Below are 24,107 nucleotides of genomic sequence, written 5' to 3'. Positions count from 1 at the left end.
CCCCCCCACCACAGCCTAGCCATGACTCCACATCACCGGCCCCACCCAGCCCTGACAGTCCTCGCCCTCATTAACCACCAGCTTCCTTTTCTCCTGCCCCGCCACCTTCTGAGTTCTATCCCTCAGCAGGCTGGGACCCCAGCTCTAACTCACTTCTAGCAGAGTTGAAAGCCTCTTTATGTCATACTTGTTTATTCCCAGGTGAAATGTAACGAGCAGCCTAACAGAGTGGAAATTTATGAGAAAACTGTGGAGGTCCTTGAGCCCGAGGTCACAAAACTGATGAATTTTATGTACTTTCAGGTAAAAGAGCAAAATAATTCTAGGGTTTAATGCAGAGGAGTGGTGCCACTGTCAGCATCACCATGGACTCAGTATAACAAAGTACATGTAAATTAAAGCAACAGCAGCAGCTTCTGAAACAAAAAGGAACCAAGCCTGTGACAGTTTAAAGCTTTGCTGGCCCTTTCAGAATAAACACCTCCCTGGTATTTCACTTCTCTGGTCCTTTGAGAGTAAATTTGCATTTCCTTCATGAAGACTGCTTTCTGTCAGTTCCAAGTATGTTTGTCTTTCTGCCAATTTGTACTTTGGATTCGCCTGGTTTTTCAGGTATTTTCTTTCTCTCAGCCTCACCCTGACTGCTCGCTCGGGTGGCCCTCACCCGGGCCTTGGCCCTTCTCTGACCCTTTGGTTAGGCAGAGTGGCCACATGGTGGGGACTTGCTGGCTTTTCAAATGTGTTCTTTGGAAATGTGTGAAGGTTTTTATTATAGATTCCTTTAAAAATGGAGAAGATAGAACTTATTAGGAGATGAGTTTTTGTTTTATCTTAAAAGTTGTCAAGAGGAAAAATCTACGTCCCCTTCACCTCTGAGAGCTAAAACATCTGTTCTGTAGACATTCTGTTGACGCGTTTTACTCAGCAACTTTGCTTAACAATCAACAAAATTCCTTTTCTTTAGGGATGTAGTTGGTAAATTGCAAAATGAATAGTGATTGTCACAGAGCAAGGACGTGTGGAAATGACTTATGAAACGAGTACCTTTTCTTGTGCTTTAAGTCTGCTCTCACTTGGTGGGTCTTTCATCAGTGAGTTAGGTGACTCCAGATGTTGGGCATGGAGCTGACGGCGCCTTTCTGCTCCTCTTCTTTGCTCAGAGAAATGCCATTGAGCGCTTCTGTGGAGAGGTGAAGCGCCTGTGCCACGCGGAGAGGAGGAAGGACTTCGTGTCTGAAGCCTACCTCATCACGCTGGGCAAGTTCATCAACATGTTCGCAGTGCTGGATGAGCTGAAGAACATGAAGTGCAGCGTGAAGAATGACCACTCAGCGTACAAGAGGTGAGCCTCGTGGAGCCTGGGCTGTATGAGCATGCTGGGGTGGGAGAGCCTATGTGTGCAGGAGTCATCGTGCGGCTTGGAGATGCAGCGAGGCCTCGCAGTGTCATGGGCCCCGGCGTACAGGTTGGTCCGTGTGTGCCATTCCCTCTCTGCTCTCCCATCAGCCCTGTGGGGGTGGGACAGACAGCTCTTGTCATAGGTGTGATCATTGAGGCTGAGGAGACTTAGGAGCTTGGTCCAAGATGGAGCTGCATGTTGGTGGCAGAACCAAGATTCCGTCTCAGACTTTTGGCACCAAAACTGTGTGTGGTCCCTGACTGGTGGGAAGTGTGGTGGCCCAGAGGGTTCTCGGTGCTGGCCATCTTCGTCACTGTGCTCTGGGGGTAACAGGGACAGGCCAGCGTGCAGGGGCCCTTCAGGAACGCCTGCCTGCTGGTGGCACTGCCACATCTCAGAGGATGTCTGTCAGCTGTTCAGGGTGGAGAAGTTCAAAGAGACTGAAATTGTAACAAGCCTCTAAGACCCACATTTCTATAGAGAACTGTAGGCACACGAAGGTGCTCTTCAATTCCCAGCTTTAAAAAAAAAAAAATCATTAAGTACGTTGATTAACTCTGTTTTTTGTTTCTTTGTTTTTTGCTTTCAAAGGGCTGCTCAGTTTTTACGGAAAATGGCGGACCCACAGTCCATCCAGGAGTCACAGAATCTGTCCATGTTCCTGGCCAATCACAACAAGATCACACAGGTGTGGCTGGGCTCTTGGCAGAGGGCACTGAGGGGCCCCGGGGACCAAGACCACACGAGTGAGGTTGTGCTCTGGGCAGGGGCATTGCGGGGCCTGGGGCTGGGGGGCCAAGACCACACAGGTGAGGCTGCGCTCTGGGCCGGGGGCACTCAGTGGCGTGGTCTCTGTTTTGTTCCAGTCCCTACAGCAGCAGCTCGAAGTGATTCCTGGCTATGAGGAGCTGTTGGCCGACATCGTGAACCTGTGTGTGGATTACTACGAGAACAGGATGTACCTGACGCCCAGCGAGAAACACATGCTTCTCAAAGTACGTGGGTGGGGATGGCTGCCAGGGGCCCCCCCGAGGGGTGACAGATTGGCTCTCGTTTCTGTCTGCTCTCCTTGTGCCAGCCTGTTCTTAGTCTCACGCTTGGAGGGTAGTGTGTGTTGGGGAGCGTGTGTGTGTTAGATTTGTGTATGTGTTGTGGTGGGTTGGGGGTGTGTGTGTGTTGGGTATATGTGTTGGGTGTGTGTGTGTGTGTGTGTGTGTGTGTGTGTGTGTGGTGTATGTTGGGGTGTGTGTGTGTTGTGTTTTGGGGTGTGTATGACTGGTGTGTGTGTATTGTGTGTGTGTGTTGGGTGCATGTGCGGGTTGTGTTTTGGGAGGGTGTATGAATTGAGTGTGTGTGTTGAGTGTATATGTTGAGTGTGTGTTGGGTGTGTGTGTGTGTGCGGGGTGTATGTTGGGGTGTGTATGTGTTGGGGTGTTTGTGTGGGGCGTGTGTGTGTGTTGAGTGTGTATGTTGAACGTGTGTGTTAGGTGTGTGTATGGATAGCAGCCTGCACTACAGACTCTTGACACATTCCGGTGAGTGTGTCCTGAGCTGGCCCCAGTGCCAGGTGGATCGCATAGCCACCTCGGGAACATGTGTCCGTGGATGACGAGGTCCTGAGCCTCTCATAGCAGAGGTTATACCAGATTCCATTGTGAAGGATGTAATTCCTAGGAGTTAAGTACAGATGGTTTGACTTAGGATTTTCAACTTTGGTATGAAAGTGAGACACAGTGGGTAGAAACCATACTTTGCTTTCTGAATGTTGAGCTTCTCCCGGGCCAGCGATAAGTGGTGTGAGCTTGTGACGCTGTGCACCAGTGTAGTGTCAGCACATTCGACGTGGTGGGTGAGGCTGAGCAGAGATGTGCACTAGGTTAGGTATGTTTGATGCATTTTAGACTTATGGTATTTTTCACTTAGGATGAGTTTATCGAGATGTAGCCCTGTCACAAGTCGGGGAGCACCTGTAAACTATGTCACCATGAGTAAAATAGTCTTTTGTTGGCCAAGAAACATGGCCGTTCACCATATTATTCTGTTTCAAATTGGGGAGGTTCTCAACTACACTTCTCACTGGGGAGGGGAGAAGGCAGTTCTGCGTTCCTTTCCTTCTGCTGCCCCTCTGTGCAGAGGACAACCCTAGGGGGACCTGTGCTGGGTGTCCCTGCGAGAGTGGGCCCAGCCCTGAGACCTTCCCCACCAAGAGCATCGTGGGGGTCAGGGCTGGAGGGCGCCATTGTCAGCTGCAGGAGCCCTGGCCATGGGTGCGTGTGGCAGTCCATATTTACCACTGCTCTGTGGTGACAAGAGGGGGAGATGAGAGGCGTGCTGGGAGGACAGTGAAGTAGCCACAAGAAATGACACACATAACACAGTAGCCGTGAGTGAAGGAATAGTGCCTGTTTCCCAGGAGCTTTTAAAATTGCTTTTGAAGAAAGAGTGGCTTGTCATTTCACAATTATGAGTTGTGGCGTGTAAGTGCGTATGGGTCGTTAATCTGGCAGGTCTGAGTTTTATGTGCCATTTTGGTTTGTTCAGGTCATGGGGTTTGGTCTGTACCTGATGGACGGGAGTGTCAGCAACATCTATAAACTAGACGCTAAGAAAAGAATAAACTTATCCAAAATCGACAAGCACTTCAAGGTGAGTTACATTTTTTCCCATAAACCTCTTTATTGACATGTATACAGTTTGAGTTTTGGCTGTGAACCCCGGTGCCCGTGACCTGTGCTGGGATGTGGGGGCTCTCGTGCTCCTCTGCAGAGATGCCTGCCCTCCCCCACCTGTCGGCTTTGCCTGGGTTTGAGTCTTGTGTGAGGGCATTCATGCCATGTGTCCCCTTCGTCCCTGCGGGGAGCCTGTGGCTGGAGTTGCAGACTTTTCACTGTGCTGTCGCAGGCTGTCTGTGTTCATACTGTGGTGACACTTGAGACGTTGTGTCTGGTCTGGCTGTGTGACCAGTGCTGCTCTGAGTAGTGCTTGTCTGCACGTTTGTGTTGGATGTTTACCCAGGCATAAGCATTTCCAGTGTTAGTTGACACAGCCCAACAGGTTTCCCTTGTGGATGTGCTGACTGGCATTCCCACCAGCCACTGCTCCACATCTGGGACAACATTTGACACTATCACTTTGTCACCTTTTTGGGGGGGCATCCTGAGGCTGGGTATGTCACTGTGATTTCGTTGGCCAGCGTTTCCTTGTGAGTTAGTTGGTGTTTCCCTGATTACTTTTCATGCTGTTCCTTTTGTGTTCTTGAATGAAGTGTCACTTCACATTTCTTGTTCTTGTTTCTCCTGTGGATTTGTTGCTCTTTATGTTTCCTGGGTGCGTCCTTCATTGGACACAGGTGTTGTAAAGTGCATTCTCCCTACGGGGCTCTCCTTTTCACTGTCTTAAAGGGATCACTTGGTGAATAGAGCTTCTTAGCTTTGATGCAGTTCATTGTATTAATAGATAGGTCTGCTTTCCAGGAATTCTCCAAGTTCTGTTCTTCAGGGTCATCATGCAGAGCATCCCTTTACCTTTGGGAATACGTTGGCTTGCTGACTTCCACACACACTGCTCATAGGCCATTTTTCCTTCTGGACTGTTGTCTGGGATTCCATTGAATGCGAAGATCAATTTAGGGAGAAGGGACTTTTTTAAAATACCAAGTCTTCCAACACGGGAACTTGATACTTTTCTCCATTCACTTAAAACTTAAAAATTTTCTCTAGAATTTTTGGTAGCATTTTTGCTTAGAGATCTTGTATGTATTTTGTTTAGTGAGTTCATACATATGTTTTTATTTCTTGATGCTTTTGTAGATTGTGTCTCTTTACAACATTTATTTATTTATTTATTTATTTATTTTTTAGCTGAGCCATCCTGCCACCTGTTGGCAGCTCAGCTTGGGCCGGGACTCAAACCACTGTTGCTCAGTATTGTGTCTCTTTAAATTTTCATTTTCTAATTGTTGCTCGTAGATAGAAATGCAGTTGATTTTTTTATGACCATGGTTCTAGCAAAGTTAGGTCAACTTTAGTATTGAAATGGTTTTATGAATGTTGGTTCTTAATGTGTATTTTGTTTTTCTTGGAGTGAAGTAGAAGTTGTTTACATCTTTTTCCAGTAAATGATTTGCAGAGATAGCTTTTATCACACAGTAATTATTACTCATTCTTCTTGTGTTTATGTGTTTGTGACTGCACACACATGACGATACTATTTTCTTTGTTCTTTGACTACAGCAGCTCCAGGTGGTTCCGCTGTTCGGGGACATGCAAATAGAACTGGCTCGATACATCAAGACCAGCGCCCACTATGAGGAGAATAAATCCCGGTAGGAGCATGAGCTGCCCAGGAAGTGGCCCTGCAGTGTTCTCATGTGGCTCTGTAACACGCTTCTTCCTTAGTTCATGATAACACCTCTGACATTCTCAGTCACCTGGAACTGAATACTTGATCCTGTAGCCCTTGTCCCATGTGGCTGGGACTTCATTAAAAATGCGGTTGTTTTCCTTTAAAACAGCCACATTTCAGATATCTAATGATTAGTGGCTGTTAGTTATATTGGTCAGTATACATGTAGAGCTTTTTCATTATTCTAGAGAGTTCTATTGGACAGTTCTGGGAGAGAATATAGACATGTAAATACATTTTCTGGGCCCAGAGGTGTGTGGGTAAATGCTTAGCAACCAGCCCGGGGGTGGGGCAGGGTGTTTGCAGGTATCTTACAGGTTGCAAAACCGTCACCCAAAGGCCAGATCCAGCCCAGGCCTTTTTTTGTAAGGCCTCTCTTACTAAGAATGGTCTTTACATTTTAAAAGGGTTGTTTTTTAAAAAAGATGACAGCTATGTGACAGATGTGACAGTGTAGCTCACAGATCCTAAAGTATTCCCTTTCTGGCCCTGTACCGAGACAGGTGGCCAACCCCTGCCATCAGTGGTCTGTAGCTTAACAATTACAGATGATAATAAATATACAATCCTCTTTATCCTAGTTCCGTGTAGCCAGGTGAGCCTCACAGGTGATTTTGTTGACTTTGTCAAAATGCATGTACCTGTAGCCACCCGGTCTCTACAACTCCAGTGTGGTTTTGAAAAACTCATTTCCATCTCAGTGTGTTTATTTGGAGGGTTGCAAACTTTTTCTGTATGGCTGAATTGTAAACATATATGATCTGTGTTGCATATTCTTTTTTGTTGTTTTAAACAAATTTTTAAAAGTGTAAAAACCATTTTGTGTGGCTCTGGGGCCATAGAAACTCTGAATGCATTTGGCCTGTGCTGTCATTTGCCAAACTCTGCGCTGACTCATTTCTTAATAAATGTGCCATTGAATCTGCTGTGCGACCCACAGACAGCTTTTCACCGTCCTCTAAATTACACTCATGAAGCCAAAACCTCTTCCTCGTCAGCCCCAGCTCAGGCTCTGATTCGGAGCTTGTGTGGTTTCCATTGTGTAAATAGTCCCGCCATGACCAAGTTCACACTAACCATGTGATATAGCTAGAAGCACGCCGTTACAGAGTGCTTTCACCCTGACAGGCCCAAATGCCAGAGCAGAGCAATGGCAAAATCAGTACAGATCAGGACACGATGACTTTAGCTTACTTCTTTGGTATGATTCACTGCAAATCGATAGCATTGAATTGGTCATAGTGGGCATGTTCAAAAGCCACCTCTCGGGAGTGGACTTGCTGTTTGGGGCCTGCCAGGGGGCAGGTGTGTGGAGGGTGGACCAGGTACAGGGCCAGGGCAGTGTATGCTGACTGCACTGGCTCCAGGAGCTGCCATGGCTGCCACCAGCACAACCGTGTCACCCTCCTATATAGCAGAATCAGGTTAGATGGGGGACAGCACGACCATCCTCTCTCCAAGTGGGAACTGCATTTCTTCCCTTTGTTAAACACAGCGAGAGTGTTGGTGCTGCCTACGAGGGAGCCGCCCGCTGAGCCCCAGGCCCCGGCTTCTTGCCCAAGACCTCCAACAGTTTTAATTCTTACGAAACTTCTTTCCCACTCAGTTGAGTGTGTTTACTGCTGAAACAGTGTGGCGTGCACACCACCTAACTGCAGGTGATGTCACTTTTCAACTCCCCCAGTAAGGACAAGTTTTGTTCCCCAGTCTGGCTGCCCTGCTTTCTACTGTAGCTTATGTTTTCACATATAAGTAATAGAGTAACATTAGTCCCCACCAGCAGTAATGTGTCAGGGGTCCGAGTATGGCCAGCACCATGTCCTTGGTCAGCCATACCTCTCAGTCTCTTAGAAAGAAGTTTCTCGATGAAGGAGAAGTTAGGATTACTTTTCCAGCACCTGTAAGAGGAGGTGGATCAGAGACCCTGATGTGGGGACGTGGGGCTGGGCCGCTGGCTCCTCCCTGAGGATTCCTCCTCACCCCACAGTGGGTAGGCTGTCCTGTGTACCTGCTGTGCGTGTGTGCCTGGCTGCCCCAGCCTTATACCCCCCGGCGGTGACATGTTTGTACTTCACCACCAGGTGGACGTGTGCATCGCCCAGCAGCAGCCCCCAGTACAATGTCTGCGAGCAGATGGCCCAGATCCGCGATGATCACATGCGCTTCATCTCGGAGCTGGCACGCTACAGCAACAGCGAGGTCAGTGCCCGCCTTTGTCAGACCCACCGAGGGCCCTGTGCTGTCAGTGTGTTCTCTGTGCCCAAGCACTGACTAATCGATGCTGAAACATAACTTAGTACCAGACACTTAAAAGGCGCCCCTTGTGATGGACGAGGCCGTGCAGGTAGCATTGTCTGCATCTGTTCAGCTGTATAAAACTTCTTTTCTCAGGAAACGTAACAGGGATCCCAGAAAAAAGAACTGAGGAGAGACCATGAACTAAGTGGCATTCTTAGTTGAGTCCCATGTTTCTGAGCTGCTAGAGAAGGGTGCAGGGATGGGAGGGCACCAGCGATAGAGTGGTCCTGACTTGTGTCCTCTTTCCTGTCTGGAGGGAGGACGTCCTGAGGCCAGAGGTTCTCGGAAGGACCATTAGCATTTGGGGGGAACAGCTCTGTGCATTGGCCCTCCCCCATTGCAGGACGGCGAGTACCCTGTTCCCACCCACCAAACACGAGTCACCATGTAACCCAAGTGACTGAGGCAGCTCTGATGTCTTGGGCACTGCAGCCACCCCGGTGGGTGGCCAGCACAGTTGTGAGGATAGAGATGGGGGGAAGCTCTCGAGACTTCATGGGGCACTCACACAGGTAGAGCTGATTCGTACCCTCGCAGTCAGTGCCTTTGGGCATGCACAATGGCTCCTGTCTGTCTGGTGTCAGCTGCAGATTCATATAATTATGACTTAGTAAGGAAGAGATCTGCCTTCCAATGCTTTGCTCAGTTTATTTTTAGACAGATTTATGGAGATCTGATCCACCCACTTTAATTGTACAAGTCTGTTTTTTAGTATATTTGGTGAGTTATATATCATCACTGCAGTCCAGTTTTTTTAACATTTCAGCCCCCCTGAAAGCCATCTGTACCCGTGAGCATTCAGTCTCACCCCTGCCATCCAGACGTGGTGATGGTGCTTTCTGTGTACAGATTGGCCTCTTCTGGACATTTTGTATAAATTGAGTCATATAACGTGGTCCTTTGTGACTGGCTGTTTTTTACTCAACAGTGTTTTCAAGGTTCACATAGTAGTTCATATCAATAATTTTATACTCATTTTATGGCTTATTAATCAATTTTATGGTTTATAATTACAAGAATTTTATGGCTAAATGCAATTCTGTTGTACAGACATACCATGTTTTGTTCATTCACCTGTTTATTGGTGGGCATTGCGGTTGTGAATAGTGCTGCTGTGAACACCTGGGGACAAGTTTTTCTGGGGACATGTTTTCACTTCTCTTGGATAGATAACTGGAGTGGAATTGCTGGGTCATATGGTAACTCTGTGTTTAATGTTTTGAGGAACTGCCAGACTGTTTTCAAAGTGGCTGCACCATTTTATATGCCCGTCAGCAGTGTATAAGGTTCTGAGTCTCCACATCCTCGCCAACACTTCTTACTGTTTTTTTTTTTCTGGCCATCCTAGTGTGTGTGAAGTGGTATCTTGTGGTTTGGATTTGCGTTTCCCTAATGACTAATGACATTGAGTATCTTTTCATGTGCTTATTGGCCATTTGTATGTCTTTAGATAAATGTCTGGTCAGGTCCTTTGCCATTGCTTTTTTTTTTTTAGCTGAGCCATCCTGCTACCTGTTGGCAGCTCAGCAGCAGCTCAGCTTGGGCCAGGCATCGAACCGCTGTTGTGCAGAGCTCAAACTCTTGAGCGAGCTCTTAACCAACTGAGCCACTCGGCCAGCCCTGTCATTGTTAATTTATTTACCGTTTTCACTGTTGAATTGAGTTCTTATATATTCTAGATACCAGTCTCTTATCTGATATATGATTTTCAAATATTTTCCCCTGTTCTATGGGCTGTATTTTAGCTCCCTTGATGGTGTCATTTGAAGCACAATTTAAAATTTTTGAGGCAGTCCAGTTTTATCTATTTTTTCGTTGACTGCTTGTGCTTTTGCTGTTACATTGACGAAACCACTGCCTAATGCAAAGTCATAAAGGTTTACCTCTTGTTTTCTTCTGAGAGTTTGGTAGGTTTAGCTGTTACATTTAAATCTAGGATCCATTTTTAGTTAGACTTTTTATATGGTATGAGGCAAGGGTCCAACTTCATTCTTTTCCATGTGGATATTCGGCTTTCCCAGCATTATTTGTTAAAATGACTATTTTCTTCTCTCAGAAGGCACTGTCAGTGCAGGTCAGTTGAGTGTGCATGGGTTTCACTGCAGCATTATTTACAGTTGCCAAGGAAACCACCAGGTGCCGGTCTGCAGAGGCACAGATCAGGGAGGTGTGGTATATGTGCTCCTCACGAGCTAGGGGAGGCACACTGCGCGTGCCGTGCGTATGTCAACACCCAGTCCCTGCTGCGCGAGCGGCAGCTGTTCTCTTTGTGCTGCCAAGTGAGCTCTCCACCTAGGCTCTGTGGTTGCTGTGTAGCCCCGCCCCTCCCCGTAGGCTCGAGTGCCACCATGTCACAGTTTTGTGAGAGTGCCTTTGGGGTAGGTTCCTAGTGGGGTAAACACAGGGAAGTCCTGGCCATAGGGTCACTGCTTGATGCCGCTGTCATGCCCTAGGTTGTCACAGGGTCAGGCCGCCAGGAAGCTCAGAAGACAGACATGGAATACCGGAAGCTCTTCGACCTGGCGCTGCAGGGCCTGCAGCTGTTGTCGCAGTGGAGTGCTCATGTGATGGAGGTGGTAGGTCGTGCTCTTCCTTTCTGGAAACAGGGGAACTAAGGACATCTACCCCACAGTTGGTTACAAGTGGGTTCCTTCTGAAACACATCAAGAAATTGACTAAATGATACTTTTTCTGCATTAATGTGGTCCTTGGATCAAGAACAAATTGGCTTTTTACCTTTGGCCCTAGAGACAAGACTACATCGCAATTTAAATATAAGAAATTTAACATATATTTCATTTATGTGTGTTTCTTTTAAAACTTATTAACAATTAAATTTGTACTGTTATGATTTTTAATTCTCATTTTTAAAGTTTTATTAAATTTATTGGGGTGACATTGGTTAGTAAAATTATGTAGGTTTCAAGTGTACAATTCTATAATAGATCATAATTTTTATTTTTATTTATTTATTTATTTATTTGTTTTAAAAAGATTTTATTGGGGAATTGGGGGGAGGGGAACAGCGCTGGGGAATCGGGGGAAGGAGAACAGACAAGTTGCTGTCGTTTTGTTCTTCAGTCTAGTTGTGGAGGACGTTGCTTCACTGGCCCAAGCTGGCACCATCATTGCGTTCTTCCCGGGTGAGGCAGATCAGTCGCTGGCTTCTGGACGGCCGCTCATTGCGGCTGCTGGCTGCTCACGCTGGCTGCCGGCTACATACGGTAGCTTATGGCAACCCACTGCAGCAGGGGACTGCTGCTTATGCCGTCGCCGGTGACCCACGGCAGCCCAGCCCCAGGTCGAGCTGCTGTTCACCATCTTAGCTGCAGAGGGCAGTCACTGGCCCTCATATGTGGGATCCGACTGGGGCCCTCTGGCATCCCAAGCCAGTTCTTAACCAACGCGCCACTCGGCCGGCCCCATAATTTTTAGTTTTTTGTTTTGTTTTGTTTTTAGCTGAGCCATCCTACTACCTGTTGGCAGCTCAGCGGCTGCTCAGCTCGGGCTGGACTCGAACCGCTGTTGCTCAGAGCTCAAACTCTTGAGCGAGCTCTTAACCAACTGAGCCACTCGGCCGGCCCCTAATTTTTAGTTTTTTAAATGGCATTTTCTCTGTGGAATTCCAGCCTTCAGTTTCTTCGGTTTAGCATTTGTAAAATGGTTTCTGATACCATATAAATATTTGGATACCTTTAGATCATAGGAGATTCTTTCTTTTGTGTATTTTGATTGGACAGAAATTTTATACTGGATGAGTACATGTTCATTTGAAAAGCTAATTCTTTTTTTTAAATGGTGATGAAATGCCTAGCGTCTTAGTCCACACACTATCCAGGCCATTTCACCTGAAGTCGCATGGGCGGAATGTTGTGTGGTTTTATGGAGGTGGATTCTGTGTGTGTGTGTGTGTGTGTGTGTGTGTGTGTGTGTGAGAGAGACAGAGAGAGAGAGAGAGAGAGAGAGAGAAAGAGAGAGAGAGAGGAAGCCTTGCAGATGTGCACACAGTAGAGGGCTGGCCTTGGGTAGCTTGGCAATGGGCATGTCCGTCAGGCCAGCAGTTAAACGTTTTGCATTCATGTGGGTGTCCCTTCTTTCTGATTGCGCCAGTACTCATGGAAACTTGTGCACCCAACGGACAAGTACTCCAACAAGGACTGCCCCGACAACGCCGAGGAGTACGAGCGAGCCACCCGCTACAACTACACCAGCGAGGAGAAGTTCGCCCTAGTGGAGGTGCGTTTTGTCTGCTCTCTCCTCCTGCGTGGCTCTGGCTGCAGAGTCTTCCCTTCAAAAGCAGAGGCAGAAACATGAACAAACTGCCTGTTTCATGTCGTGGCTTCTGTGTAGGGCACCCTTTGCGTCTGTCACAGTTGTCAAAACAGAAGATAAAATAGGCTGTGAGTTTTGCGTTGACAGCTTCCCAGGGGCAGGTCTGGGCCTGTGAGCAGGGCACAGCTTCTTGGTGTGGGGACATAAGAGGAACGAGAAGCCACCTTGGCATCTGAGAGAGGAGCCCCATTTGGGGCTCTGGAGTGGCCAGCTCTGTGCTCACATGCCTTGGGTGGTGGCCTGAGGCTCTGCAATGTCCCAGGAGTCTTCTGATGAATGGAAGTTAATTTCTGTGCCATCCAGTTTCTTTCCTTTTGTATTTGTACTTTTTCTGCCTTTTCTAAGAAAGCTTTGCAAGCTCTAAGGTCCTGAAGATGTGCTTGCCTTCTGGATGTATTATCATTCGGCATTCACATTTAGATCTGAAAAGCCCCCGCACCCCCACCCCACGTACTTGCCACATTTGTTGTGAATGAAGTAACCACTTCTGGTGGCTGTTTCTGCTGACTTTCCATTGGGCGCTTTGTCTCTCTTGGGCCTACTTAACACCCCTCCGTCTTTTTTTTTTTTTTTTAGCTGAGCTATCCTGCCGCCTATTGGCAGCTCAGCGGCAGCTCAGTTTGGGTTGAGCATCGAACCACTGTTGCTCAGAGCTCAAACTCTTGAGTGAGCTCTTAGCCAACTGAGCCACTCGGCCGGCCCTTTCATTTCACTTTCTTAATGAGGTCTCTTGAAGCACAAAAGTCTTTAATTTTGATAAAGTTCAATTTTTTTTAGTTTTTTATTGTTTATGGTTTTGGTGTCATATATTAAGAAACCATTGCCTAACCCAAGTGACAAAGTTACTCCTGTTTTCTCCTAAGAGTTGTATAGTTTTGCCTCTAATATTTGAATGTGATGTATTTTGAGTTAATTTTTTTATGGTGTGAAGTAGCGGTTGTGTCAGGGGTCCTCAAGACCACCTTTACACCAGATTTACTAGAATGATTCAGAGCACTAAATAGCTGTTCTATTCAAGGTTATGATTTATTACAGCACAAAAGGATACAGATTAAAACAAGTAAAGGGACAAAGCACATGGGTAATGTCCAAGAGAAACCAGGTGCAAACTTCTAGGTGTCCCCTACCCTGGAGTTGCATGGGATGTGCTTAATTCTCCCAGCAGTGATGGGTGACAACAGTGCGCAGTGCTGCCAACCAGGGATGCTCACCTGAGCCTCAGTGTCCCGGGCTTTTATTAGGGGTCGATAATGCAGGCATGTAACATGTGCGTGATTGACCTCAGCTACTCAGACTCCGGGTCCCCAGAGTGTTCCAGGAGCTCAGAGCTCAGTTTCTGTGAGTCAGCAGGGCAAGACCTGCTTGGGACAGGCCTTTCTTGGGAATGTGCAGGGACTGGTCACCCCAGGCCTGCTGAGGGGCGCTGTGCACAAGGGGCAGTAGCCTCCTGGGCATGCTCAGGCTGCCTGAGAAGGAGCCGTGTTCTGTCACCCTCCAGAAAGCCGTGTATCCCCACAGGTGATCGCCATGATCAAAGGCCTGCAGGTGCTGATGGGCAGGATGGAGAGTGTGTTCAACCACGCTATCCGGCACACGGTATATGCCGCCCTGCAGGACTTCTCCCAGGTCACGCTCCGGGAGCCACTGAGACAGGCCATCAAGAAGAAGAAGAACGTCATTCAGAGGTCAGCCTCCTGCACTTAGTTTCCAGTGCTGGAGTTTCAGTTTCGGTTTACACAGCAGTTGAATTATCTTTTCATAAATATGCTCAGTGCATTTATCTTCAGCCTCAGACACCCTCTTGGTGACTTCCCTCTAAATATAATGTGGTGGGTCCGATTATTAACCTGAGCAGCCCACAGGAAACCCACTGCAGTATCCACGCAGTCGGGAGACCAGGGCGAGCAGTGTGTTTATCTCGGGGCAGGGAGGCAGGGGTCTCAGAATTCATCTGACAATTCTGATCCAGGCCTGCAGGGACATGCAGCATCCCATCTGCCATCTCAAAGTGTGTCATCCTCAGTATTTTTGTTCTGTTCCTTTTGGCTTGTCATGTGAACTGGTCAAGAACTGCGTGACTATTGCCAAGATCCTGTGGCAGTGTTGAGCTGGTTTGCTCTTCATGTTTAGCTATTTATTTATTCATTTATTTTGAAGATTTTATTGGGGAGTTGGGGGAGGGGAACAGTGTTGGGGAATTGGGGAAGGGGAACAGCCAAGTTGTTGTCCTTCAGTATTAGATGTGGAGGGCGCAGCTAGCTCCGCTCCAAGTCCAGTCGCCATCTGGCCGCCCATCAGCAGCTCGCGGCCGCTCAGCTCAAGGTGCTGTGTTCAATCTTAGTTGAGGGTGGGCATAGCCCACCATCCCATGCAGAGTATACCGGCAACCTTGTTGTTATGAGGACATGCTCTCACCAGCTGGGCCATCCTGCTACCTGTTGGCAGTTCAGGGGCAGCTCTCAGCTCAGGCACAGCATCACTGGACCATGTGGGAATCGAACCGGTGTCCCTGTTGCTCAGAGCTCACGCTCTTAACCAACTGAGTCACTTAGCCAGTCTCCATGTTTAGCCTTTTAGATAAAGTTGTCTTTCCCAGTCATCGATGTGGAATGAAGCTTACAGGGGCTTGCAAGCATGTTGATTTCCTTTTGTTGCTTTATAGTGGATGTGCTTGTCATCTGGCATGGTATGATTTTTAGCATTAATTAATGCTCATGCTTGTCATGTGGGAGGCTCTGTATGTGAGAGCATGCAGGTGGCCTGGGAGTGACCCAGGTGTTACCTAGAACTGTCCCCAGGAGGTGGTGAGGATGGGTGTGAGGGCACATCTCCAAATGTGGTGCCTGTAGGTGTCTCCGCATGGTAGAGCCCTGTAGGATGGTGACGTGTCCCAAATGAATAGGGACATGGGTCCAGTTCCCACAGTAGTGTTGATGACATCATGTTCTGTTAGAAAGTGGAGTTGGCGCAGGAGGCTTTCCACTTTCTGAATGGATGCTTGTGGTCTCTCCTGCTGCTCTTAGCACGACCAGTGTTCAGAAAATAAAACATCATTTCTGGGCTAATTGACGCAAGTTACAACTACATCAGATCTTCTGGGGCTAGTAATGTCCCCAAGAGAACAAGCTATTTTTAAAATTTCATGTTGACCTGGCCCATTACTGTGTCCCCCCACGGCCCCCAGAGTGGGGTGTTCTGAGAACTGTGTGTGAGGCGGGAAGATGCTGTGACTGTAAGAGTCCAATGGGGTCAGCGCCGCGTGTCTCCCATTTAGTGTCCTGCAGGCTATCCGGAAGACGGTATGCGACTGGGAGACAGGGCACGAGCCCTTCAACGACCCGGCCCTCCGGGGTGAGAAGGACCCCAAAAGTGGCTTCGACATTAAAGTGCCCCGCCGCGCCGTGGGACCCTCCAGCACGCAGGTTCTTGTTCCCCGAGTGGGTAGCCCTGAGCTGGGGGGTCGGTAAGCGAGGCTGGGGGTGAAGTAACGTCACCTGTGTGCTCAGGCAGATCAAGCACTGCCTGTGTCTTCCTGCCCGCGTTGGTCTGGAGTCTTAACTCGGACACCCTGTGACTCTCGGATTGGGTCATTTGCATGCAGAACTTAACTTACTGCATCAACTGCCGTCCGCAAAATGTGGGTGAGAGTCTGTGTCCGTATTTACACTGTTTCCGGGTGGGTGTTTAAGTGCATGGTTATAATTTTCACATTGGGCCTAAAAATATCATTCCTAAAGATAAAACTTTTGGAAATTTAAAAATGTGGCTTTCGTGTGTCCCCAGTCTTAAGCCACCACCGCTGTTCTCTGTCTGGCACGCTTGGGCCCCACCATCCCCCAAGCAGCTTCCTTCTGACTCACACCTGATAATATGCCCTCTGCTTTCTTCTCCCGTTTTGGAACTTGGTCCTTTTTACTCATCACGTCTCTGTTGGGGGCCTTTGTCAGCTCTTCTGCCAGTCTTTCAGAGAATTCCCAGCAAAGCACGCTGCTGGCTGTGTATGAAACAGTTCAGTGTCTGGGAGGAAGGCCTCCGGCCGCCCCAGGAGCACCCTGTCCTGGGTCTGTCCAACGTGCATGTGCCTTACCCACCCTCTGCCCTGTGTGTGTGTCCCTGCTCCGTGATGCGTGCTGTGTGACTAACGGCTCTCTCCCACTCTCCCTGTCTGTCCGTGTCTAGCTGTACCTGGTGCGCACGATGGCGGAGTCCTTGAACTCCGCCGAGCTGCTGAGGCAGCTCAAGTCTTTGGGCATGGAAAGGCTCTTGCATGTGGTTAACGCGTTTCTGAGGCAGTCCTACACCTATCCGCCCCTTTTAACCTTTGGTGGTAAGACATTGTTTGTTTATCTCGTTGACATTCGTGACATGGAGGCGAACTGCTCTGCTGCGAGTTCTTCCTCCCGGCAGCAGAGCTGGGCGCCCTGACTTTGGGAGCTGGCTCTGGTCGGGGCGTGGTGGAGCAGTCCTGCCCTGTGGCCGATTGGAGTTTGGCGTAACTAATGTACCCTGTGTATTTTCTCCTCCGCGATTGCTTCCATGGCTAATGCAGCTTTACATGGTGAGAACCATGCTAGAGTCCCTCATTGCAGACAAAAGTGGTTCCAAGAAAACCTTGAGAAGTAGCCTTGAGGGGCCCACCATATTGGACATAGAAAAGTTTCATCGAGAGTCATTCTTCTACACTCACTTGATAAATTTCAGTGGTAAGAGATACTGCTGAGCAGCGTCTGGCCCAGCATGTTCTAACACCGCTAACACCGTCTAGAATGCTTCCGCCTGCCTGACATCCCCTGCTGTTGGTCCCCTTACATGCCCAGGCGGTGACCTGTGTCGTAACCTTCGTGGCATTCCCTCACTTATCGCTTTAAATGCATGACTGGCCGGGGGCTCCCTTCATGTGGCATGGCCCTTAGGGTGAGGGTTTGGGGGCCGTAGCTGGCCCTTCAACCTGAACACATAGTCTTTGTAACCACACAGTGCCTGAAAAATAGGCGAATATAATCACTGTCACCAAGACAGTGATAAATACCAGAAATAGGTCCCTTGGGCATGACCTGACAGGCAGCCTGTCCTGGGGCGATGCCAGTCACTTGACAGGGGCACCAGGTGGACGCCCTTTGTCATCATGTAGCCGCCTATGTTTAGCTGTGTCATAGCTGCTTGCTCAGAACAGGCGGCCCCTGTTGTGGCTGGGGTGCTGCAGGTTTTTGTTTTTCACTCCATCACAGGACAGAAACTGTTAAAAAAAAAATCTGTCTCTCTTTTGCATTAGGTAGACCTGCACTGCGTATGTGTGTAATGTTTTGTATCTAACCTAATTAAAATAAATAATCCTGCTTTTATTTCTCCTTTTAAAAAGGACTTTTTTTTGTTCTCCTGCCCCTCCAGGGGCTCACAGAGATGGCAGGGTCCATTAGCATTAGCAGGCAGTGGTGTTCGCACCGGGCCCATGGGGCCGGATGTTGACTCTGCTCTTTTCATAAGTGAGAATGTGCACAGTCCAGGGTGGCTTTGCCTGCAGCCACTCCAAGCTTGTCCCATCCCTAGTGTTAGGTGCCATGTGTCCCCTTCCGCTCATGGCCGCTCCTGCATGGCTCTGGGCTGAGAGCGCAGCAGCTGCGCCGGCACGGGCCTTCTCCTGTCTGTGTCCTGCCTGCTGAGTCCTCTGCTTGCAGAAACTAACGTGGTGTCATTTGGACCTTACAGAAACTCTACAGCAGTGCTGTGACCTCTCACAGCTGTGGTTCCGAGAGTTCTTCCTGGAACTGACAATGGGCCGGAGGATCCAGTTCCCCATTGAGATGTCCATGCCCTGGATCCTGACAGACCACATCCTGGAGACCAAGGAGGCGTCCATGATGGAGTGAGTGTCCCATGGGCCCATCTTGGCTCTTTGTTCATGCTGATGGGGGTCTTTGGTGGCGTGTGGGAGCTGGGAGGTGGAGGAGGGGGCCGGACTGTTCTCAGCACTTCATGTGAAGTTATAATTCTTGGGGTGAGACTTTCTTTAATTTAATTTATTTTTTTTAACTTTAGGGGAACAGTGTGTTTTTTCGGGGAACAGTGTGTTTTTTCCAGGACCCATCAGCTCCAAGTCAAGTTGTTATCCTTCAATCTTAGTTGTGGATGGTGCAGCTCAGCTCCAAGTCCAGTCTCCGTTTTCAATCTAGTTGCAGGGCGGGGAGAGGGGGACGCACGCACAGCCCACTGTCCCATGCGGGAGTTGAACCGGCAACCCTGTTGCTCAGGGCACAGGCTCTCACCAGCTGAGCCACCCAGCATCCCAAGGGGCGAGTGAGACGTTAGAGATTAACACAAGTAGCAGGATTCTTGGCTTCTGACTGAAACCAGGAGCTCAGGCAGTAGGACTGATTAAGTCCCATCATGTCCAGGCACTGGTGAGGCCCTGGGGACTCAGCCAGGGTCACTGAGAGGAGGTGTGGCCTGGCCTCTCGCATGGCACAACCTCCAACCCAGACAAATTTGGGAGAAGATGTGTTGATTGAACAGCTTGGTTTTGAGATTGGGCCTCAAGGCTGGGGCAGGGAGTCAGAGACTCCCAAAAAATGAAATCCATGAAACTAGTAGGAAAGGGGGTGTCTTGTAGTGAACAGGTTGGGGATGGACCCAGCAGCTGCTCCCTCTACTTGGCGGGGCACGTGGGTGGCTCCTCTCTGCCCGTGTGCATCAGCCATCATGTGGCGGGAAGCTGCTGCCAGGGTGAAGGCAGTGTGGAGCGTGGGGACTTGCATGGGGCCTTGCATGCTATGTGCCTCTGTTGTGCCTCTGGGGTTGGGCTTGGCCCTGCTGCTCACACTGCCTTGTGCACTCAGGGGGACCTTACTTCCAGGGACTGCTGGCTGCCTCCTGTTGTCCATGGGGTACGGGGAGCAGGGCTTTCAGCCACGCTGGACATGCTCGTGGTCATCTGTGGGACACTGGACCTTCATAGGTTTTTATTTTTAAGTCAGGCAGTTCATTCTTAAAAATAAGAAAATACCTTGTTTTTGTGGTTATGAAAAATACCACATACTTGTAGTGAGAAACTGAAACATGACAAATGAGAAGATGCAGTTGCTGGGGTTCCTCGGCCTGCTGGGTCCCTTGGGCCTGACCTGAGTCCTGTGTCCTTCCCGTGGGGGTTGGCTGGCCGTTGGGGGTGCAGCGGGGGCCCCAGGGCATGGGCCAGGTTTGGCCTCTGACGTGAGAGACTGAGCCCTGTTGTGAGGGGAGGGTGGTGTGAGGCATGAGGGCCTGAAGCTCCGGGACACCAGGCTGACTGCTCTCCTCCACAGGTATGTGCTGTACTCCCTGGACCTGTACAATGACAGCGCCCACTATGCCCTCACCAGGTTCAACAAGCAGTTTCTGTACGACGAGATTGAGGCGGAGGTGAGATCCCAGTACCTCAACAAGCATCTTAATTTCCTTTCTCTGAGTGTCAGAGGAAGCAAACGTTCTTTACAGTACAAGGATCAAATGGTGGGGGAACTATGGAAATGAAGCTTTTGGGGTGAACCCTTCTGTCTACAGTTTTCTCTGTGCATCTGCATGTGACAGTTGGAGTCTTAGAACATAAGCTGTTGGGTGAGAGGCGTGTCCACCTGACAGCACATCATGAGCACGTTGGTGTCTTTGCCAGTCTCTGTCATGCACTGCCTAAAGCAGGTGCATCGTACTTAGTAGATGTGCTGAACTAGCCCCTATTCTATTTCTGGTTCTTTCGTTTTAGCTGTTTAGTTTTGCTCATTATAGTCTTGTGCACATAATGACATTGCTGTCAACAATGGACCGCATGTACGAAGGCAGTCCCTTAAGATTGTAATGGAGCTGAAGATCCCTTTTGTTTTATGGCTGAGTATATGTACCACTGGGTGTATGTACCACTTTTGTCTCCATCCATCCATGGATGGGTGCTTTGGTTGTTTCCATGTCTTGGCTACTGTGAACAATGCTGCAGTGAACATGGGGGTGCAGGGACCTTTTCATGCCAGTGTTTGTTTCCCTCAGATAAATACCCAGAAATGAATTGTACGTTTTATTTTTCTTCAGGTGAATCTGTGCTTTGACCAATTTGTTTACAAGTTGGCAGACCAGATATTTGCATATTATAAGGTTATGGCAGGAAGGTGAGTATGTGGTTTGTGATTTGGGTATGAAATCTTGGATAACTTGATCTGACGTTTCCATTAAAATTCAGAGCAAGTGAGAAACGCCCTGTCTTCTTTCTGTTCTAGTTTGCTTCTTGATAAACGGTTACGATCTGAGTGCAAGAATCAGGGGGCAACAATCCATCTCCCGCCGTCTAACCGCTATGAGACGCTGCTCAAGCAGAGGCACGTGCAGGTGAGTGGGGCCTTTTCCAAGTGTGGCGACGCGTGGAGCTGGCCCTAGGGATGGTGGGGTTTCCTTAGTCTTCACTAGAGTTTAATATGTCATGTGACTGTGGGAGCATCCTTATAAAAGGTATGATTTTAAAGACAGTTTCTATGGATACCCTGAAACATGGGAAGACCTGGAACACCCTGCTGGTCTGGGGGCTTCAGCTCCTCCCCAGGAGCCCAAGAGCTGAGCTTAAAAGGAAGCTCTGATAAGTAAGAGACGCTTGTCAGCTCAGGAGTGTTGGAGACGAGCTTTCACTTGGTGGGCGCAAAGAATAAAAACACAGTGCTTGTTTTTTGTTTCTTTAAAAACATTGTGTATACATCACAAAAAATTAGGAAAATACAGAAACCTGTAATGAAAATTCCTTATCACTCTGTTATCTATCTACAGATAACCACCATTCACACTGTGGGGCGTTTTCACCAGGGTTTATTCATATTTTTATGTTATTGAAATGACATTGAGATACACATATGTTACTGGGACTCTGAAATAGAGATGGGGTAATTTCTCTTACTTGTCCTTGTAACACTGTGGAGGTTCGGAAAGTTCAGGCCACCCTGAACATTGCTGTGCTGACAGACCCCGATTCTTCAGGGTCTCTGCCCATGAAGTCAGTGTAAATTCAAGAACGCTACGAAAGTCCTTTATGGCTCTGACTTGCAGAATTTCAGCTCCAGGAAAGGAGGGTATTTTGTCATGCCACCTGTGAATATAATTTAATCTAAAATGTTTAAATTTTGTACATTGCTTGTCTTACCTTTCAGAATCCATTTTTAGGGGGGGGGGGAGAGAGAGAGAGAGAGAGAGAGAGAGAGAGAGAGAGAGAGAGTACGTGTGTGTGTATGAGGTGTAATAAAAAAATATAGTGAATGCTGCTGCCAAGTGCCATCCAATGGAAAGGCAGGGATTTTCAATATGGGAAGCGGTGCCTCGAACCTTAGTAACAGTATGATAAGTTTCAACTTGTTCTGTGCAGTCAGTCGGGTGTGAGCAGAAGGTTGAGAGAAGGTGTGTTTTAAAGTGTGCCGTAAATCATGGATCACAAACAAGGCATGAAATTTTGTTTTAAACTACAAAAATGTGCTAAAGAAACACACGAAATGTTAAAATTAGTGTATGGTGATCCTGCAGTGACCATGATCTGGCACCGTGCAACTTTTGGCTCTTCCCGAAAGTCAAAAAGACCATGAAAGGAAAATGTTTTGAATTGATTCAGGACATTGAGGCAGCCATGACAGCACAACTAAAGACACGAAAGAGGGCTTCCAGAACTGCTTCAGAAAGTGGCAAGAACGATGGGATAAGTGTGCTCAAAGTGAGAGGGAGTGTTTTAAGGGGGACTAATGGCATTTTGTCTTTTAGTGCAATAAATTTTCTTTTAAACGTTCACCGTATATTTTGATCACACCACGTAGGAGATTTTTATGATTCTTGCTGAATTGTTTTAGTTGTTGACGTCTTTCTCTCCATCCCCCAGCTCCTGGGCAGGTCCATAGACCTTAATCGTCTTATTACACAGCGTGTCTCAGTGGCCGTGTATAAGTCTCTGGAGCTGGCTATTGGTCGATTTGAAAGTGAAGACCTGACATCAATAGTTGTAAGTGCTCTTTCCTTTCTTGGGCTCAGTGGATTTGGGGGAGACTGGTTTCAAAGATTAGAACTAATTTTACTTTGGTCCTTTTTGATAAATTTAACCAATGATATGTTCAGATTTTTCCTAGAAGTCCAAATTTATTCACTAATTGAGTTTGGCCTATCCTGGGTCAAGATAGTGTTCACAATTCTAAGTTAACTTCAGAGAACAAATAATCCCCATCTTGAATAAATTATGCCTAATATGGCAAATGAATGAAAGGAGGAAAGTTACAAAAACCAAGCAGAAATGAAGACAGAGAAAAAGGATTTGAGAGAAAATCATATAGTAGATAGCGAAGTTCCAACATACACATAGGGGCCCCTGAAGAAGAAAACCAAAGCAACAGGATGGAACAAACATGAAAAATTGTGTTTGGGAGAGTAACATCAGCATCACGGAGTGAGAAGACAGATCTTTTGTATCTCCCCCTGGGTTTACAACATGTCAGACACTGCTAATCCAGCATTGGTCCCTCTGTTCAACGCAAACACCGAGAGAGCCACGCATCAGCGCATCTGGAGGGGGAGTACTGGGACACGTAGAGGAGGCAGGACGGGGATGGACAGGGATGGTGGCTGCAGGTGTAGTCTAGAGGGCACAGCTAACATGGTAGTGCAGGAATCTGGGTGGCCTGTACCCTGTGCCTGGCGGTGGGTAGGGGCAGAGGCAGCATCGGTGCTTGGGAACCTGGGCCCCGTCCCCCATTTTGGCAGAACTTGGTGGCAGCAGTGGAAATAACGTCTACGGCCCCATGGCTACTGCAAAGTGGTGCCAGTCGCCATAAGGAACCAAGGAGCAGCTGTGGGCTCATGAAACTGGCTCCCCGCCACTTGTCACATCCCCCCATTCCCTGCCACAATGGTGGTGCCCTGAGACAGCAGGGATACCCACCACCCCAGTCATCCTAGCGTTCATTTCTATAGCTACAGTGATGCCTCCTGAGGCGCAAGGAGCACAGGTGAGAGAAAACAAAAATATGCCCATATCGCCATCTACTGGGAAACAAAAGAAAGACCTAAATTCTCTAAACCTCAGATGCACAGGTAGAGGGACAGTCCATCAAGTACCACCAACAGCCAAGGCTACGAGGGTGGACCTTGAGTGTGTCGTGCTGAGTGAAATCAGTCAGATGGAAAAGGACAAAAAACATGATTTCATTCATATGTGGAGTGTAAAACAAGTAACAGATGAACTAACAAAACAAAAACAAAGCCAGAGACACAGAGATAACAGAATGGGGGTGACCAGAGGGGAGGTGTGGAGGGGGAGGGCAAAGTAGGTACAGGGGTCACATACATGGTGACAGAAGGAGACTAGACTTCGGGTGGTGAGCATGCAGTAGAGTATACAGATGTCAAATTATAATATCGTACCCCTAAAACTTATGTATTATTAACCATTGCTACCGAATAAATTTTTTTCTTTTTTTTTTTAATTGAGGGAGGGGAACAGTGCTGGGGAATCGGGGAAGGGGAACAGACAAGTTGCTGTTGTTTTGTTCTTCAGTCTAGTTGTGGAGGACGTTGCTTCATTGGCCCATGTTGGTATTATCATTGCGCCCTTCCTGGGGGAGACAGATCGGTTGCTGGCCTCTGGACGGCCGCTCACGGCAGCTTTTGGCAACTCATACCGGCTGCCAGCCGCTCATGC

General features: G+C 48.2%; 1 protein-coding gene across 1 annotated transcript in view; it reads left to right on the top strand.

The window, feature by feature from the left end:
• Nucleotides 1-24,107, top strand: part of CYFIP1 (cytoplasmic FMR1 interacting protein 1) — a 79,750-nt gene that overhangs the window by 12,051 nt on the left and 43,592 nt on the right. Inside the window, exons 4-20 of the mRNA XM_019628906.1 lie at nt 172-303; nt 1,161-1,342; nt 1,991-2,087; nt 2,266-2,394; nt 3,941-4,045; nt 5,632-5,723; nt 7,885-8,002; nt 10,555-10,677; nt 12,212-12,337; nt 13,952-14,118; nt 15,708-15,855; nt 16,983-17,136; nt 18,140-18,296; nt 19,729-19,825; nt 20,486-20,562; nt 20,671-20,779; nt 22,299-22,418. Coding sequence (XP_019484451.1) covers nt 172-303; nt 1,161-1,342; nt 1,991-2,087; nt 2,266-2,394; nt 3,941-4,045; nt 5,632-5,723; nt 7,885-8,002; nt 10,555-10,677; nt 12,212-12,337; nt 13,952-14,118; nt 15,708-15,855; nt 16,983-17,136; nt 18,140-18,296; nt 19,729-19,825; nt 20,486-20,562; nt 20,671-20,779; nt 22,299-22,418 — 2,133 coding nt within the window. The remainder of the gene's footprint in view (nt 1-171; nt 304-1,160; nt 1,343-1,990; nt 2,088-2,265; nt 2,395-3,940; nt 4,046-5,631; nt 5,724-7,884; nt 8,003-10,554; nt 10,678-12,211; nt 12,338-13,951; nt 14,119-15,707; nt 15,856-16,982; nt 17,137-18,139; nt 18,297-19,728; nt 19,826-20,485; nt 20,563-20,670; nt 20,780-22,298; nt 22,419-24,107) is intronic.

Source organism: Hipposideros armiger, unplaced genomic scaffold, assembly GCF_001890085.2.
Source record: "Hipposideros armiger isolate ML-2016 unplaced genomic scaffold, ASM189008v1 scaffold_814, whole genome shotgun sequence".
Lineage (NCBI taxonomy): Eukaryota > Metazoa > Chordata > Mammalia > Chiroptera > Hipposideridae > Hipposideros > Hipposideros armiger.
Note: the sequence above shows the minus strand (reverse complement) of the source record. Positions and strands in the feature narration are given on the sequence as shown.